Source organism: Brachycentrus maculatus, unplaced genomic scaffold (assembly GCF_059751285.1).
Source record: "Brachycentrus maculatus isolate JH-2025_06_01 unplaced genomic scaffold, ASM5975128v1 h1tg000089l, whole genome shotgun sequence".
NCBI classification, from domain to species: Eukaryota; Metazoa; Arthropoda; class Insecta; order Trichoptera; family Brachycentridae; genus Brachycentrus; species Brachycentrus maculatus.
In genome coordinates, this window is record NW_028280843.1 from 3,138,621 (window position 1) to 3,158,890 (window position 20,270).

General features: G+C 32.8%; 1 protein-coding gene across 2 annotated transcripts in view; it reads left to right on the plus strand.

Annotated features, from left to right (window-relative positions):
• The first annotated feature begins 5,859 nt into the window (after positions 1-5,859).
• Positions 5,860-20,270, plus strand: part of Oatp26F (Organic anion transporting polypeptide 26F) — a 66,003-nt gene continuing 51,592 nt past the window's right edge. Inside the window, exons 1-2 of one of the 2 annotated variants that reach the window (XM_088257989.1) lie at positions 5,860-6,124; positions 17,214-17,491. In XM_088257989.1, coding sequence (XP_088114115.1) covers positions 17,231-17,491 — 261 coding nt within the window. In that variant the 5' untranslated portion in view covers positions 5,860-6,124; positions 17,214-17,230. Of the gene's footprint in view, positions 6,125-17,213; positions 17,492-20,270 lie in introns of those variants that run through there. The other variant, XM_088257990.1, reaches the window with a different exon arrangement.

Below are 20,270 nucleotides of genomic sequence, written 5' to 3' on the forward strand. Positions count from 1 at the left end.
AAAAACTTCTAAAAATAGAAGTTTTGTGAGTTATTATTTTTTGTCTGCCTCCGTAGTGTAACGCTCGGCTACTGTTCTGGAGGTCCCGGGTTCAATTTCCAGGGGGGAGGGGCATTTAAAAATATTGTTTTTTACACTCTAATATTTATTAAATACTACCCTAGACTGGTACCTGAAGCGGAGGGATGATCACCTTTCCTTGATGTGTTAACGATCAAGATAACACTGCGTTCATATTATGCTGTATCCTCTGCAACATTGGGGTGCGGATAAGTGAAAATATGTTCGTTTTTCGAACTCGAAAGCCTAAAAATACAACTTTGCACCGAAGTCCTTTTTTTAGTAGATGTATAATTGCACGAAAGTAGCGCCCCAAAAACTTTACCAGGGCGCCAAAAAAGCAAAGGGCTTCTTGACTGACCGTGTTTGACATGTTCTTTGAATTCTAACTACACTCAGATGGTGTTTAGAGCACCATATCGGATAGTCGCAGTGTTAACTTGATCGCTAATTACACGACAGTAATAGTATAATTCCTAAGCTCAAAATTCTTGGATATAGGAGTATAATATAATGTATTTTATGGGATACAGCGACGCAAATGACGCAGTTTAGGGACAGGACATTACTGCTATATAGGAGAAAAAAATAGAGGAGTAAAAGTGCGCATGAAAAGGATAATAGCAGCAACGGCTAAGGCACTCAAAGATGCATACCTGTACTTGTACTAGTTAGGGTGTAACCTGGAGACGTTCGTAAATAAACGTATAACGTACAATAATATTGTCAAGTTACCTTCGAAGTGACCTTCTATTCATAATAATATTTAATTTTTTATTACACCTATCTTATCGACTATGCAGAGTAGGCGAATACGCAAAATAAAATATAACTCAGAATGTTTCATATTATTTTCTATGGAAATATATTAATGGATAACTATAAAACATGTTAACATTCTTAACGTATGGTAGGTATTTTGTTTCTTATCTATACCTAACGGTGCATAGGGCACTGCAATATGCTGAATAAATGGTATACCAACTTGATGATTAATCTCAAAGGGTTCTCTTGAGATTTCATTAAACCCTTAGTTATGATATTTTAAAGCAGTTATTTTTTGGTAATATACATCCCTTTTTGATTTATGTTTTACTTAGTAAATACCACTATTTCTTAAAATCTATTGTGACACTTCAATGCGTTACGCATCATTTTCAAACACCGTATTTGAAAATGATTTGAACATACAATATATCATCTCAAATTTGATATATGTGGGAGTTCCATTTTTTTTAGTTGTGTAGTTGTCATTCATGGGTAGAATGGTGAGTGTTGCACGTGTGTAAAGTGATCACTCAACCAGCCTATGACAGTTTTTAACCACTCAGTTTTTAAATACTCAGGTATCCATATTCTTCTTCATGTCCATTGACTTCTTCTTTATGAGTGTTGAGATGTCCAAATATGTAAAAAATAACTCCTTGAAGAGAACCCAGATTTATGAACAAGTATGTGGACACACTCAAAATGTTGTGAAAAGTATGTGTTAATTTGTTAGGTGAAAATATGCGATTATTGAAGGTACCGGAAGCGGAAATTTTTAGTAATATTTTTGTGCTTTGTTTAAATTTATTATAATACATCATTAAAACAATAACAAATACATATGTATGTCTTTGACCTACATATCTACATACTGTATACCTGTAAATTTAAGTTTTGCCATTCTTACATTTCAGTAAATAAATAAGGTACTCACTAAAAATATAATTTATTTTTAGATTTGGCGTTTAATTTGTAGAACTCCTTTTTAACTTATATATTAAATATTAAAATCAAACGCTGGATTTTAGATTTAGAATCTACATAATTGTATTTTATTATTATAAACAAATAAGATAAAATTTGTGACAATCGTCTTGCCTTGTAAATTAGTTTGAAAATGCCATAACAAGGCGAAACAATTGTTTCGCATTGTAAATTAGTTTGAAAATACCATAACAAGGGGAAACAATTGTCAGAAATTTTATTTTTATGTGTTTTTAATGATGAAATACAATTTGGCAGACTGTAAAAATCGGTGTTTGTTTTTAATATTAGTTACATAAAATAAAAATATAATTATTGAATAATTTTGTATGTATTCCTGGTATTCAAAGTAAATCAGTTATTTTTCAATTTAAATTGTGCTGAAGTCACTTATTAAATTTTTGCTACGTTAGCATCAACAGTCTGATAATGCGTTTTAAATAATGATTTTGATTGTTTTAACCAAGAATTCACGTACAGAATTGAAATAATAATAATAATAAAGTAATTCTGGTGCCTTTTTAAATAATGAATTGATTGTTTTAACCAAGAATTCACACACAGAATTGAAATAATAATAATAATAAAGTAATTCGGGTTCAATCAGATTTACAAAGTAGAATATTTCATTCGATATCACTCTAGAAAGACAGAGAATCTGTCTTGGTTTGCCCATTTTGTCAAATCATGAATATAAACATCCTTATTTTGATTTTTATCTTATGAATGTCACATGTACCCAAGAAAAACTTTCGTTCGCGTTTTCCGCTTAGCGAAGCGTCGCATTCGAGTCTATTATGTTTTTCCATGTCCCAGTTAGATACAAACATCTTACATCATTCCTTAGATTGAAAGAACCTTTTTTATCGTCACAACGCACTTCTTTTTACGTTGTATGTATAGGATGAGAAGTTACACGATGGAAAATCAACAATTCGTACCTATTCCATTCTTTATATATACGAGTACACCAAAACACAGAAGCACATCTAATAAAATCACACACATAACTCTTTGGTCAAAAGAATTTCGATTATTAAGCAATAAAGTTGTTCAATCTGCTTTCTTTATCCATAAAATCATTTTTTTAAAACAAAATATAAAAGAGCTATTCATAAATAAATAAATAAATAAGTGGGTACATCTGAAAGAAACTGCATCGTTCGGTCATGTCGTATTTGATTGCGTGTCATAATTAATTTTCTTTCATATAATTTCATAAATCTATAAGTACCAGTAAATGTTTATTGTGTAACAGCTATATTTTTTAATGCTTGAATATGTTTTTTTTATAAAAGTCCGAACAGTTACATTTTCGTGTGGAAATTTAAATTTTTATAATATTTTATTTTGGCAAACCAAGACAGAATGATCGTTTTACCATTAGAACGCATGTACATTTACCTACCCACTACGAACTTAAGAAGTCTAAGTTTATAAAAACTTATTAACCATCACGCCGCTTCCCCGCAGGGGTAGGGAGAGAGAATAGAACGCCAAATACGTACACGCCGATTATTCCTTCTCCTGACCTGACCACTTTTTACTTACTGAGTCAGAAGTTAAAGTTTGATATATTTATATTGTATATTCTCGAAAATGCGACGTGACAGCAAGGTGAAAAATAACAATCACATCAAGCTTTACAATATAAAGAAATGATTTATGACAATTTTCGGAATAACCATAGTACAATTAGAAGCCGATATGGGTACAATTTTGAGGCAACTCTTTAGTTCCGTAGACCAAAATTTTAATTCAGGATCGTCGATGACAGTTTTAAAAAAATCAACATATATACATACTAAGCTAACTATAGTATATTATTAAACTTTGGGGCTTTGGCTACCATTACGATATAAATACTTGCTCCGGCTCTTGATGGAATCTATATATTAATATGAAGGTCTAAGAAAAACAAATAACACTTCATTATGTATACCAAATTATCATAAGTAATTAGTAACGTGTCTACATTATACCTTATCAATCAAAAAATATAACTGTTACTAAATATAATATGAACTGTACATAACTCTGTACATATTATATTGTAAAACTTAACAAGCGTTCTTGATACGTATTATAATATAATGATTTAATTACGTAGAGAGCTACGTATTTACATTATGATTTATTAAGCTCAAATAACTGTTCTTAACGCCTTAAAATGGGTACAAAATAAAAATTATATTCTAATTTTTTGGGTAGGCACAACGGTATTAGGGCATGCCTATTTACCTCAAATGTAACATTAACACTTTCTTTTTAAGTGCCAGAGCAGTTCGGCTGTCCAAACTTAAAACACAGTAAGGGACATTTTTTTGTAGTACCTACGTTTTTTTTGCATTTTTGGACTAAGCTGAATCTACTTAGTCCAAAAATGCAAAAAAAGTACTACAAAAAAATGTCCCTTACTGTGTTTTGAGTTTGGACAGCTGAGTTAGTCATATCGCTCACTCCTTTCAAGAACGTCATTAATCAAAATACTTGATTTTTCAGGAGAACGTTTTTAAAGTTAAAGAATATAATACAATGTATTAAAAATAAGTATCAAGCCACTTATTGAAGCATTTTTACTGCGCAGCAGATCTTTTTTGGTAAAACCTGAAGGTTTTTTCTCCATTTGAAAAATATTTAGTACATTTAAAAAATAATTAAACAATACCTTTTCTTTAAAATACAAAAACAATACTTTCTGCCCTGTAGCGGGTAAATATTAAGTTAAAAATATGCCTCTTTTGCTGGGATATAGTACATTTTCTGGGCTTTCTGAAAACATGCACGACTGAAAATTGTCGATTTTTGATTTATGACGTTCTTGAAAGGAGTGAGCGATATGTAATATCATAGTATAAATCTATATTTTTCATCGATTTTTACGACAGTGATGATCCTATATATTTTTCTGTGGTGTGATAACTCGGCTGTCCAAACTCAAAACACAGTAAGGCCCTTTTTTTTTGACAAACGTTTTTTTGCATTTTTGGACTAAGTAGAATCTACTGTTTCAAGTTTGGACAGCCGAACTGATTCTACCGGATAACCCTCGCTGGAATCTGGCGCCCTCTCGCATTTAAAACAACTTTTGTTTTGAGGCTAAAATTGAATTCATCCTTGATTCTGCACCTCTTTTCTTATCACACGACTGGCCCTGCTTACATTATATCAGAAATATTTTAAATGTATATTTGCATAAGGTACCATAATTAATTCTTCTTCTTCATCTTGTTGTAGGCCTTGTGGCCTGTTTTTAAGAGGGATTAGCCTCCTGCGATGTCGATTCCCAGGTATCGACCCATCTCTTTGGTGGTCTGCCCGGGAGTCGTCTGCCATGGGGTTGGCCGTACAGTGCGATGTGGGGGAGTCTGGATGGTTCCATTCTCCTCACATGCGCATACCATTGTCTCCTAAATTAATTCTAAATGCACCAAAGTCATCGATTTTAATGTTATAATAAGGTTTTGTCCTGATTTCGATTTTACGAGATGACGAATCATAGTAAGTAGTCTGTACCTGTACCTATGAAGTTTATGTATAAACCACATAGTAAATTTATAGTTCATAAAAAAAAACAATCTGAAAGAACGTGCTACTCAGAAAACGTGAGAAATGCACACAACTACTGCACATAAAACTATTTAATAATAAGTCGGTGCTTAGTTTGGAAATATCGTTTCCCGGATAAGCAACAGCATAACATGTCATTGCTGACTCGAAGAAATGGTAATTAAGTGTTGTTTGTACTACGTACTTACACGGCCATCTTCTGCAAGCCGAAATGGATGACGGATACATCCGCTGGCCGATTTGCGATGCATTTCTCATTCGGCATCCCAGCGCTGACCCGCGGTGACTACCGTTATGTTACAGAATTATTATTCCACATTCATTTTCAGGTGTGTTTGTTAGTACACAGTGCACAGGTGATCGGAGGCCCAGTTGATAAAGCCGACCGGTGTATTAATTTATATGGCGCAATACTTGTACACTTTCTACATCGGTCCAGAGTACTAAGCGCCATGCGACTTGCGCTCAGTCCGAGTTAGTTGTGTGAACGCGAATCTGCAGTGCGCGCGCAACTCTCCAACCAACGTAACCTCAAACGCCGTGATTTAATTTAAAAGTTTTTTTTGTTAATTTTGTGATTTCTGTGAGAATCCACTTGGATTCTACGTGGTGTATTGTTCCAAATCATTCTGTTTCCATTTTAAAGTGGTGTCGAATACATATCACGAGTAAATTATAAAGTTTTGTGTGTATGTTTTCATCATTTTATCATTGTGATGGTGGCTTTATCATAGAAACACAGGTAAATTTTCAATGAGTGTTCAGGTGGAAATTTACATATCTTATTTATTTAAGAATGCATTATTTACTTACTGCTAATTTTATTTTCGTATTAATACATACTTGAAAATGTAGAAACATACTTTATATAAATAATACTATTTCATTGATCATTTGACCACACTGCTTTTAGTTTTCTCCGCAAACATAAACTGGTTTATTGAGAGATTCTATCTTTATTTGTCTACCTACACCTACTTTCTTACAATCCTAGCTAATAATATAATATGTCACTTTAAAAAATATTATATCTTATTGCAGATTTGTCCGCCTCTGTAGTGTAATGGTCAGCACGCTCGGCTACCGTTCTGGAGGTCCCGGGTTCGATTCCCAGGGGGGTCAAATAAATATAAGTGATTTTTTCACTGTAATATTTATTCAATATTACCCTGGACTGGTACCTGAAGTGGAGGGCTGATCACCTTTCCTTCGTGTGTAAACGATCAAGATAACACTGTGTTCATATGAAGCAGTGCCCTATGCACCATTGGGGTGCGGATAAGGGTTTTATTATTATTATATCTTATTACTTAAAATTAGTCTTTTTTTTCTCGTTTTAAAAATACAATGTTTTTTATTTACATTCTATGGTACCGCTATTTCAATTTTAACAACATATTTTTAGTAAGATTTCTCTTAAGTGTAAAGTGTAATAGAATGAGTCAAAAGACTTTTAAGTATGTATTTTATTCTCTTCTCCCTTTATCCCCGTTCTCAGATAGTGCATAGAGCACTGAATCGGATTGACGCAGTGTTAATTTGATCTCTAATTACGTGAAGGCAAGGCGATCAGTCCTGTAGGACTGATCGCCTTGCCTTCACTCCAGATTAACGGATAAAGAAGTGGAATATAATTATTGGATGATGTAAGAAAAGGAACTCAAGGGGATGAAAATCACTGTTTTATAGGATTAAAAAAAAAAACAGAAATATATGTGTTTTTATTATTCACAAAAATACATCAATTTCATACTATTTCTGTGAGCCTATGCGGATCATTATTAGAAATAGGTATCAAATTGTGGTAGAGTGGGTTCGAACCCAGAAACAGTGACTCGAGAGTCCGCAACACTAACCACGGGACCCGACACGAAATGAAATGTAAGAAGGAAGGTAGGAATAGTATAATAGCATCAATGATTAGGGCACTTAGGATTGCATACCCGTATTCTAACTAGATATTGCCAAATTGTACCTTGTCGTGCCATGAGGAATAATGTATTTTTAGTCAATTTAAAAATTTACGCTACTTAAATTATATTATTTTTTGACATCTCATCAAAGATGAAGAAGAATATGGAGGTCTGGGCATTTACGGGGCTGACGACCGTCATAGGCTGGTTTAAGTGATCACTTTACACACGTGTAACATTCACCAATTCTACCCATTATTGACAACCACACTATTCAAATTCTTGGAAGTTCTATATATATGAACCAATTTAGAAGCCAAGAACAAGGAATCACTAGAACTTCACTAGGGACATCTATTACATCGTAAATGCCCAGACTTCCATATTCTTCTTCATCTTTGATGAGATGTCAAAAAATAATATGAAAATAACTCCTAATACTTAAATTATATGTGAGTTTGATTTATTTGAACCAAAACTAAACTAACTTCAAATGTTTGCACTGTGCTACGTCTTCACCTAATGTATGTTTATTTTCATGGTGATAAAACTTGTTTACGTGTGTTTGTATTGTAAGCGAGTATATACCTACTATACAATTTACAATTTACAATACAAGTACCTTTGAACAAAAGTATTCCACACCTTTTTTGGTTTTATAATTTCGCTACGTACGTACTATGAACGTATTGTGGTGCTATCATAGAAATATCAGGGTGACCATTCGTACAGGTTTTATCCGTACAGTCCTGGTTTCTTGGTCTCTGCTGGATTTTCGAATTTCTCTGGGCAGAACAGTTTAGTCACTACAAAAACGTAATTTATCGACCGGGCTAGAAAACCAGTCTGCAAATTAGAATGATAGAATACTAGTTAGAGAAATATAGCTTTTAGTTCCTAATAGTGTTCGCTAGTTGATGATGTTTTCTTGTATTAAGGACTAGTATAAAATGCAATTTATTGTAATTAGTATGTATCCAAGTTCTGCATATTGATATAAGTAGAACTAAATAAAGATTTAAGAAATAACTAACTAACTAACTAACCATCACGCCGCTTCCCCGCAGGGATAGGCAGATATAATAAGATCCTACACCAATATGTCTTTGCGCACAATCTTCGTCTCTTCCACATTCATACATACCCGCCGATTGTTCTGACTCCTGACCAGAACGCTTTCAAGTATTTGAACAATTTGATCATGCCAAGTTTTCATCGGTTTTCTTCTGTTTCTATTATCAACAGCATTCGCCTCATACATTTGTTTAACTATCCTTACTTCACTCGATTCACATGCCCAAATCATCTCAACACACCTTTCTAGCCGGAATAAACCTTTATTATATTTATTATTATTATTATTATTATTAATATTAGTAAAAACTGTTTTTTTTCATATTGGGAACACACCCAATCCAATTTATGTGTTTTAAACTAAATCTTAATATTTATGAATAAGTTAACTTAGCGTTCATAACTTAAACCTTATTTCTTCAGCGTTGAATGTGGACTGGTCATAATATTTTTCTGCATATAACCAAATATTTTGTAATTCGGTTGAGTGGTTTTGCGGGGGGGGGGGGGGGGGGGTCGGAGAGGGTGCGAGCGTGGCCAACGATCGTGACGTCTTATGAGACGTTTAAAATATTCTGATAGATTTTTTTAAAGAAAATATAAATTAAATTAAATTATAAATAAAACGCTTGTTTTGTTTACCACTCGAGTATTATATTATTACATCAAGATTCGGAAGCTACAGAGACTTCCATCTACGGGATTCAATATATTATGTAGTTTACATTAATATAATACTTAAGTGGTAAAAAATAAAATATTTTATTTTTATATACAATTAAATCATATTTTACCACAAAGTGAATACCGAAACAATAAATAACATAAATTACATACATTCATAGTAAAATCATAGTACATAGTGTACTTTAAATATTTAATACATTTACAACATTATTAACCATTTTTTAAAATACCTTATTGGTCACAGTGCAAATAAATTAACTCCTTCCAAAAGTATAATAAATAATAAACAAAAATTAAAAATTCAAACATATCAACATAATTTATTACTACAAATTTAAATTTAAAATTCACTGAAAATAATCATCGTAATAAACGTATACTTGTATAGTATACCTTATTTATATATTTTTTTGTTGTTGTTTCTTATAACGCTGGTATGTTAAAGCATTAAATAATTTTATAATATTATTTTTTTTAAATATTTTTTTTTTGTAAGATTAATCCACATTTTTTCAAATAACGCTTGTTATTATACATTTTGCGCCTTTAACTATATTTTTAATATTTTATATCATTTAAAAGGATAAATTCATTGGTAAAAATTAAATAAACAGACACTCTCCGAGTTCTTTTCAAATACTAATTACCATAATATCATTGAAAGCGAGACGTGTGACGAAAAAAATCCACCGTTGTTATTCTCTTTAAAGGAATAAGATATTTATATTATTAAGTATAAATAATTGAATTCCGTCGAGAAATATCTGTCAAAAACACCTGTACTTTAAAGGAAAATACTGTTTAAAAATAATGTACCTTTGAACATTTTAATTTATATTTCTGTTGAATATACATTAAAAATATTTTTTTGTTGTTGAGAATACTTCACTATATAATTTTTATATATGCCTTTGCCTTCTTGGGATCTTCGTTTGAAGTTTTTGAAGTGCCCCTCTAAAGTCAAACTTTTGCCTATTTCAAATCGACTGTTATAAGAAGTCGTCAGATTTAAAAAAATTACTCGTTTCAGCATAAGAAAACATGAGTTATTATATAGGGCGCCCCTTTGGATATCCTAGATGCCCTATCTGACTTGGTGACAGATTTTTGAACAACCTCGACCCCCCGCAAGGCCGGTACTAATTTGAATTTTGATCAATTAAATTGATATCTCATAAAATATTATGTGCATATTTTATATGCCAGAAGAAAGAAATTTGATGAAGTGAAAACAATATTTTTTTCGTATTAATTTTTTTGTTGTTTTTTTTTATTAAATTAAATTTCTCATAAAATCTTACACGGGGGCTATTGTTTTCAATTACAAAGGCATTTTTTCTAATTGATTGGAGAGTGATCTATTTCTCCAATATAATTTCTCTTTGCCATGTATCGAAATTAAATCATCGTTATTTATAATATAAAGTAATACTACAATCGATAAATAAATCGTGCATCTTGTAGTAGAATTTAATAATTCAAATAAATACTTGTGAAAACAGATTAAAACTACCTCGAGCTCCAAATACTGCACCGAACTTTCCTCCATTCCTTTGGGAAATTTGTGAGCTGAATTTATAGGTGTGAGTCGCAGGGTAGCAAGTAGTAGGAATAGGGGATGTTTAGCTCCTGTGTAATATCATCTCCTCTACTCTGAGAATTCCCTAACTGGGAATAAATCACTGTGTACCAACAATATCATAGTGGCTAATGTCATTATTCTTCCTACTGATATATTTATATTAGACTCAGGACAGGACCTTCATTATTTTATGTACAGGTCTCTATTTGCAATTCAGTCATTTCCTTAGTAATTTTCCTTGCATAATCCTGTGTGGAACTGTATATTATTGATGTCTGAGGATGGCATGTGATCACAATTTTGTATTTTTATTTCACGAATGTTGGATTTGTTTTATTTTGGAATTATCCATGCGAAGGTTTTATGATATAACAACAAAGAAAGTTATATCGAAACCTGGGCGTTATATGGCTTATGACCTGTCAATGACTGGTTTAGTATAGTGGTGAATACTAGTTAGTGTTTAAAGTGATCACATAAATGACTTGTATATATAATACAAGTAAAAGATATATAGAAATCTGGCCATTACTAAGATTTTCACATTTCCTTATCAATAGAATTCGGATTATATATATTTTTTACGTAATTTTATTTATTATAAAATATTCGGATTATATATTTATTAATTCATGAAACTTGCAGCGTTTTTAACATTTAAGTAAACTTATATCCAAAAAAACATGGATTGTCTTGATTACGGTATGTTTATCGTGCCATTGTCTTTTATTTCCATCTGTGATAAAAGAAACTGCATAATCTCAAGAATATTCTATTTCCCAAAAAATAAGCTAAAATTTTTTTTACGTTGTCATATGGTAATAAGTAACATTGTAAAAGAAATAAAAATTAAATTCTGTTAAAATGTTACGTAATTACGAACATAGTAGAAACCCGCCAATTTCCTTAATCTGAAGAAGTAAAAGAAAATAAGTGTAAGGCTGAAAACACATTTTTTCTTTCATATTATTAATTTATCACCTTAATGCCTTAATGTAGCGTTAATGGCGGAAAATAGAAATTCCCTGCCGCTCTTATTTTCTCGTAAATTGCCATCTTATATTAAATTACTTTAATTAGCCCTGTCTGAAATAATGAGGATGAATTTGTGCAGAATTTTCAACGCGTTTATTTTATTTTTTCCCCCGCGGTTCAAGTTTGGATTTATTATGCGCGAAGCTTCAATAAACCAGGGTTGCGGGGATAGCTTGGATATGATAAAGCATATTACAAAATGGACACAGAAGTGGTGTCATCTGTATTCATAACGCGATAAATTTTTAATTTTGCGCAATGTTGGGGTCAACCTAAAAAAATGAAATATTGTTGTAACCAGCAAATACCGCGGAAAGATAATATAAAATGAAGCAAACATATCTGCTATTTAATATTTTCAAAATATTACTAAAAGAATTATTCAATTTTTATTCTTTACGATCATCGATTTCCCAATTATTTTTATTATTTTTATTTGAAAAAAATATTCTGTCAAATTATTTAAAAGAAATGTTTTGAACAGAAGGTGATTATTTATTTTTATCGTGTATTAACGATTTCCCTATTATTTTTATTATTTTTATTTTTAAAAAATCTGTCAAATTATTTAAATGAAATGTTTGTGAATAGAAGGTGATTATTTATTTTTATTTCTACGCTTTAAACATGAAATTAAAGCTTAAATTTTTTAAAAATGAAATAAATAATTTTTATGTCTACCGGTATCGAGACGTACCCGTCTCTTCATCAGGACAATCACTACCATGGCATGCAAACAATACTACCTTCACTACCATAGCGCTATTTACACACTTAAAACTACACAAAATCTAAAAAAACACATGCGATTTTGGTCGACCCGAAGACCAACATGCACTAGAGGTTACAGCACAAACATGCATTAAGAGCCGAGGTCAACCATGCACTATATTAATAATATTGAGAATTATAAAATATTAAGTTATTTTCAAATAATTTGCTTATTTTTTTTAAATTTACTCGTATTGGGAGTCATAAATATAATGTATATTTATTCCTGTCCCATATCCATGAAAAATAACAAAATTAAATTTTTGATATTAAATAAACTCATGCGAATCAATGTTTTTGACGCTCAAACTTTTTACTCTGCGCATTTTAAGCGGACGTTTTTCATAAAGTCAAATTGAACATTTTAGGAAGAGCAAAATGTTAAAAAGTTAATATATTTTCTTATATTTATTCAGTGAACTTCTGCACTTGACAAGGGAAATCCAATATTATGTTTCGGACAGGAGCAGGAAGCAGAAATAAGATCGTAGGGTCCACGATATAGGGAGAAGTGAGTTTTTAACTGAATATTCTTACCCATAGAATACCAATTTTACACTCACCCTCCTCCATCTTCTGGTCTCCCAGTGCAAGGGAAATATTTACTAACCTTTTAAAGGCTTTCCCGGCCCGATTCGCCAAATAAACACCCAAATATTGTTTGGGATACACTCGACAGCTTGGAAAACCATTAATGTATTACGGAACTCTCACTTTTCCATTAATAATTATTAGGGCTTGACTTAGTCCGCCTCCGTGGTGTGATGATTAGCGTGTTTAGCTACCGTGCTGGAGGTCCCGGGTTCGATTCCCAAAATGTGACGTGAAATGAAATATTACTGATTTTACACATAAATATTTACTTAATGTTACCCTCCACTGGTCTCGCAAGAGCGCAGGAGTTATTACCTTGCATTCGTGTAACGATCAAGGTAACACTGCGTCAATACGATACGGTGCCCTATGCAAAATCGGGTGCGGATAAGGGTTAAAAAAGAAGAAGACTTAATTTAACCATTAGATCTGCCTACCTGTATCCGATAATGAAATACATATTTATTATATTTTAAACGTATAATATGATTGTTTGCAAATACAGATTTGTGAGGCGTTCTCTACTCTCTACCTACCCCAGCTGAGAAGTTGCGTGATGGTTAGATAGTTAGGTTTTATTTAATTTTACAAAACATTGTAAAATAAAGTAAAAATTCATCTCGGAATAGAAAAAAATTAAAATACATCACCATGACAATGTATAGATTACATGTCTGGAAAAATTCACTTCGATAATAGATTTTTTTTTCTCTCTCCAATTTCTCGAATGAGTGTCAATGTAGCTTGTGGGAAAAAGAACCTCACCGGACATCGGTGGACCTGGTTCAAATCCCGCGAAGAAATTATTTCTCCCGGGATATAATGAATTCATATTGCCATATAAGGAACAAACAGATGAGAATGGAAAGTAAAAGGAAGATAAACAAAATATGTGTGCGACCAATAGCCACTTATAGAATTGAGGCAAGAGCAGATACTTCTACAACAAAATCTCGACTTCGAATCTCTGAGATGAAAACTCTCCTATCTATGTATAACCGGAAACACGTTGCGAGACCGCGTAAGAAACAATGATATCCGGAGCATGTGTAAGTCGGAAGATATCGTGATGTGAGGAGACAATGAAGGCGATACTGGAATGAGTATGTAAACAGAATGTCAGAAGACAGACTTCCACGTATCGCCCTTCAAAGAAACCCCGAAGTACGTAGACCCCCAGGCAGACCTCCAAAAAGGTGGAGAGATAGCTGGAAGTCAACATCCCAAGAGCGAGAGATGGAGGCACTGACAGATCCTGAGGATCTATGAAGAATATAGTATATTTGCCATAGTAATTTTCCTCTCCTTGTTCGTTGAATACATAAATCAAATCATGCTTACCTCTTAGCAAAATATTTTGCATTAGTTGCTTAGAGGAGAAAATCTCACATAATCACGTTTCATTTAATTATCGAGCTAATCTAGTTCTCAGCTTTTAAATAGTAAGCGATAAGAAACATAATGTGATGTTTCCGCTAGACTTTCTAAGACATTGTAACTACATTATGAATTAACTGAATGTACATTTTTAACGGTTAAATTCTTAGATCCCATGAAGTGTCCCGAAGGCGATAAATAAAATTGGGAATTTATTTAAACGTCACTTTTACTTTACTCGTAGTTGAGCATTAGTGAAGTAAATATTGTCAATTTGAATGGTAATGGAACCAGGCTGGTCCCTTGCGCATATTTCCGTGCAAGTTACATATTAATGTATACCAAGAAATGCATATTATAACAAACATATACATTTGTATGGCGTGGCTTCTGACTCAGAACTATTGAATCCTTGTTCAAAAATATTTGATGTGATTCATTTATGGAAACGACTTTAAGAACCTCGAAAGGAATCACGTTGAGTATATTACTAATGATTTATTAATAACTTTTAATTTTATTGTCATGCAGGTGCCGTGATGTAGTTGGATAGACGTTTTACTGCGAAACTAGGGTCGCGGGTTCGATTCTCGGCTATTGCATGGTCTATTCATGAAATATTTATTTTCGATTGGCTTGAGTTTTTGTGAAGTATATTTTACATTTACTTTCCCTATCCTTATTATTATACCTGCAAAAAAGCCTTCGAAATAAAAGCCTTGTTGGTTATTCCTTTAAAAAAATAACTCTTGAGGAGATTTTTGGTCTATTTTCAAATTACCTAGCGACTGTCCTATTGTACAACGTACTTAAGATCAAATATTCGTAAAAACATATGAATATTAATTATATTACAAGTATTGTAAAATGTAAACAAATAAATAAATGTTATCAGACTCACTTTATTCTTTCGGGGATGAAAAAATAATTATCAATGTTATTTTCTTATCTTTTATTGACCTAACCTTCAGTTAGGTCATGTTCGTTGAGTCAGAGTGGAAGCAGGAACATATCGATTCGTCAAAATACTACGTAGCATCTAATATAAAGGCCATCATTTGTTAATATAGTGTTGTTATTGCAGCGCCGTTCTAATAATATTGTTATATTACCTTTTAGTGCGTATTATCTATAATATCTGCCGGAATGATGTGATTTCCCGTTCAATAATAGCACCTTTATTACTTCATTAAAATATGTCGAGTATTTAAAAAAAAAACACTCACATTTCTTTTTTTTTAATGAATTTTACTATGTCTAATCATAAGTGGGCAATTATGCGTAAAATTTTAACAATATAACAAGTTATACGATTACATGCATATTAAAAAAATTAAGTTTTTTTCAAAATTGTTCCAATAATACAAAATATAAATAAGGTGAGGATAAAGAATGCCTGTATATTTATGATGCCCCTAACAATGCTTTGTTTGTCCGCCTCCATAGTGTAATGGTCAGCACGCTCGTCTACCGTACTGGAAGTCCCGGGTTCAATTCCCAAGGGGGGGTTAAATAAATATGAGTGAGTTTTCACTAGAATATTTATTCAATATTACCCTGGACTAGTACCTGAAGCGGAGGGCTGATCACCTTTCTTTCATGTGTTAACGATCAAGATAACTCTGTGTTTATATGATACAGTGCCTTATGCACCATCGGGTGCGGATGAGGGTTAAAAAAACAATGTTCAATTCTTTGTCTGGAAAAATAAGAGTTTAACGTACCTATCTATCTTCTATACCTGGGATCTATTGCTACAATGTTATTATACAATATATTTTCATATGACGTGTACAATTTTCCGCTTGTTTTATAACGAAATGCACAGTCGGTAGTTTGTTATCAGCAATGCAATAACAAGTAAGCACGTACTTCATATTTACGACATATTGAAGGTATACATTCTACAATATACACATATTATTTGTATTTAAATAAACATGTAAGGATTTTGGCTCAGCTAGGCAACGCCTAAAGAGTCGTACTACATTTTTTTTATAATAAAAATACAGTTTGTATTATATTATAGAATATAATTTGTGTAACCTTTGACATATTAGTTAATTCTAATAATACAATTAGTTAATAGTTAATTCTACATAAATAAAAAAAATACCAAGTTAAAGAAAAGTCCATATAAAAATTATATTAAAAGGATCCTCACCTCCTGAATCCTATTCTCATATATTTAAATTCATATTTTTATCTTTTACATTAATTTTCACCATATCTGTTTTATTTCTTTTATTTTTTTTCTTTATTTTATGTTAAATTTCATAAAACTTCTATTATTTTACCCCAATAAATTACTTCAATTGTAGATGTCACCCCATTGTTGCTTTAAATCTTGATACGTTATTTTATCTAGCATATTTTTTCCATATTTTTTGTTATTTATTAAGTTTTTGTTAGGTACTTTACTTTTACACTGTCTTTATGTGAGTAATTCGAATTACTTATTGGGAAAATTATATATGTACCTATCTAATATGTTTGATTTGAAAAAAAAACGTTCAGACATTATACATAAAAATAAATACATAGCGTGTGTGAATATAAATAAAATTCCAGTGTCATTTCAATAAAACATCGACTACATACACAATATCACCCATATGTTCATGTACAATTATGTCGGATATACACATATAATATATGGCTCATATTGTATATACATATATATAGATATATTTACATGGGTCATATTGTACGAGTATATGGATATACATATATAACGTGGGTCATATATATGCACAGACGTATGATACGAGTAATGAAACGACAAACTTTCTTTTCAGACAACTCGACTTCCATAATGATCAAGTCTTCGTCTAACGGGTCCGCCAAACAAGGCTACGTGAATGAGGCCTTCACGAGCAGCAACGAGGGCGACCTGGAGCTGGAGACGGTGGACCTGAACGATGACGGAGATGACGACTATCAGCCTACTCCGTGCAACGGGTCCGGTCTCTCGGGAATGCGGAAGTTCTCCAAGAACCCGGCGTACAGAGGAAGCAACGGCTCTTCCACGCAGCAAAGATTCGACACTGAAAGGAATTTAGGTTCCTTGCATCAGGTAAGGACAGAACTTGAATACTAGTTGCTTAAGCGGATCTTACACGATCAGTAGTAATGTCATTACTCTTTACAATGCTAATTACATCATAATAATGCTCATTACATCATAACGTTTCAAATGATCAAGCATGTTTCAAATGGTCAAGCATGATTAAAAGTAACTTATGAAGGAATGATAAAGTAAGATATAATGCATAAGTACATTACAGGTAATGACATTATTATATTCGAAATTTACTGATCGTTGACACGAATCATAATTTTTTTTAACAATCCGGAAAATACGTATTATGGTGTTTGCATTTTTATTATCATTCGATTTCAGTTATCAAAATAAATTAAACAAATAATAATAAAATAATGTTTTATAAAACTCCAAGTTGAAAATAAGATACTAATAAAAGTTTTTTTTTGGACCCTTAGTAAAAAAAATATGTAAAAAAGTATGCTTAGTAAAAAAAGTGTGCCTTGAAATGTTAGTCTTATTTGCAAAAAAATTGTATTAATAACCCGTTTTAATTTTATAAATACATTTTTATTATTTTTATCGGATAATGGATTTTTTACTCTACAATCCAACAAAAGTTTTTATGTACATCTTTCAAAAATGAATGTAATACAGATATAGATGTTTAGTAATAGGCAGAATAGTAAACGTTACACAAGTGTATAAAAACCACTGAGTCCACTGAGTCCCTGCATTATACAAGTGAAGGAAATCCAGACTGCCATTAGGTCACTGAAATGTAATAAAGCCGCCGGAGGAGACGAAATTTGTGCTGAGTACCTTAGATATGCTAGCGCGAGAATACATGTACTGTGGGCGCTAGCTTTCACAGCAATGTTCCGGCACTCGTTCATACCTAAGTCTCTGTGTACGTCAATAATTATACCTATTGCGAAAAATCCTATGGGAAATTTAACAGAAAAAGAAAATTACAGGCCAATAGCGATTTCCACCATGGCGGCAAAAACCATAGAAAACATAATGATGGAGAAAGCTGTTGAAAACCTAAAAACGACCGACAACCAATTTGGTTTTAAAAAAGGATCGGGAACGGACACAGCTATCTTCGCTGTTAAAAATACTATAAATATATATGTGCGCCGAAATACGCCAGTATATGCCTGTTTTATGGATCTCAGGAAAGCATATGATACAGTAGTACATCACATTTTGGAAGAAAAAATACAAAAATCAATTGAATGTCCTACGACAAAATGCATGTTAAAAAACTGCAACGAAAATCTCATTTATAGAGTAAAATGGGGGACCGAAACCTCAACTCCGTTTAAAGCTCAGCGAGGACTCAAACAAGGTGGAATCACATCTCCTAGCCTATTTAACCTTTACGTGGATGCATTACATGATAGGTTAAACCAAGTAAATGCGGGATGCTCCATAGGAGGAGGGAGAGTGAATGCCATCTCATACGCCGATGATATGGTCCTGATGGCACCATCGATAGCTGGCCTACGTAAACTTATTGCCATTTGTGAATGTTATGCCACAGAAAACGGCCTAGAGTACAACGCCAAAAAATGTGAGCTTGTGGTATTTAAACCCAAAAATTACTCATTAAAGGTACCGCCCATAACTATAAATGGACAAGAAGTTAAGCGGGTAAGTAGTTTCAAGTATTTGGGACATATCCTACAGGAGAACTGTGCGGATGATGAGGACATCAAGCGCCAGTATCGTGCTCATTGCGTGCGGGCCAATATGCTGACACGCCGCTTTGCCCACTGCTCCGCGCAGGTAAAAAATAGACTGTTCCAAGTGTTGTGTACGCAGCAATACGGCAGCGAGCTATGGTGTAAGGTTACACAACGAAGCTTAAAGAGCATGAAAATATGCTACAATAACGGCTACAGAGCTTTAATGAAGTTACCCCGACACTGCAGCGCGAGTGGTATGTTTGCCACAGCACGCCTACCACATTGGGATGGCCTGTTAAGGCACCGAGTGGCAGGCTTCCGGGAGAGGCTGATGAAGAGCTCCAACCTCATCATAAAGCGGCTTGTGGAGCACAGATGGGGGCTGGACATGTGGCGGCACTGGAGCGCAGTGCTGCGTTTGCCAGCGAGCTAATTTTCGTCTACATCTCTCCAAATTTATTATTATTTTTATTATTATTTTTATTTTTTATTATTTTTTTTCTTTCAATTTCTTATTTCCTTCTTATTTTTAATTTCATTGTTTAAATAAAATGTTGTAAAACATATATGGCTGACTAAGTATTGCACCCACCACTTAGTCAAGCTGGAATAAAGAGTCAAAAAAACAAAAAAAAAAAAACATCACAAGCCAACCGAATGTCAGGTCATGAGCCCTGAAATACTCAAACATCCGTCTTCTTTCGTATAGTATAATTATGTGTGTCAGACCAATAGCTTTTAAAACCTACATGCCATTTCAGCCAAAGTTTATTTAAAAAAAAAATATTGCTTTATTGTAGCTATAGTCTTAGTGGAAATGTCGAGACCTCTTCGGGAATAAAAAGATTTATTTTTACGTTAAACATGTCACACCAATACGCATAAATGTTAAGTGCAACCTTTACTTGGTCGTCTAACGTCTTAAATACACAATTTGGGGTTATTCCCGCATTCTGCATCGAGACCGCCGCCGGTCAACCGTTAGGCAAAAATATGTGAGGCAAACGGTTAAACTTATGTTATATATCGCTCACTCCTTTCAAAAACGTCATAAAAATGGTCAATTTTCAGTTGTGCATGTTTTCGGAATGCCCAGCAAAAGAGACATATTTTTAACT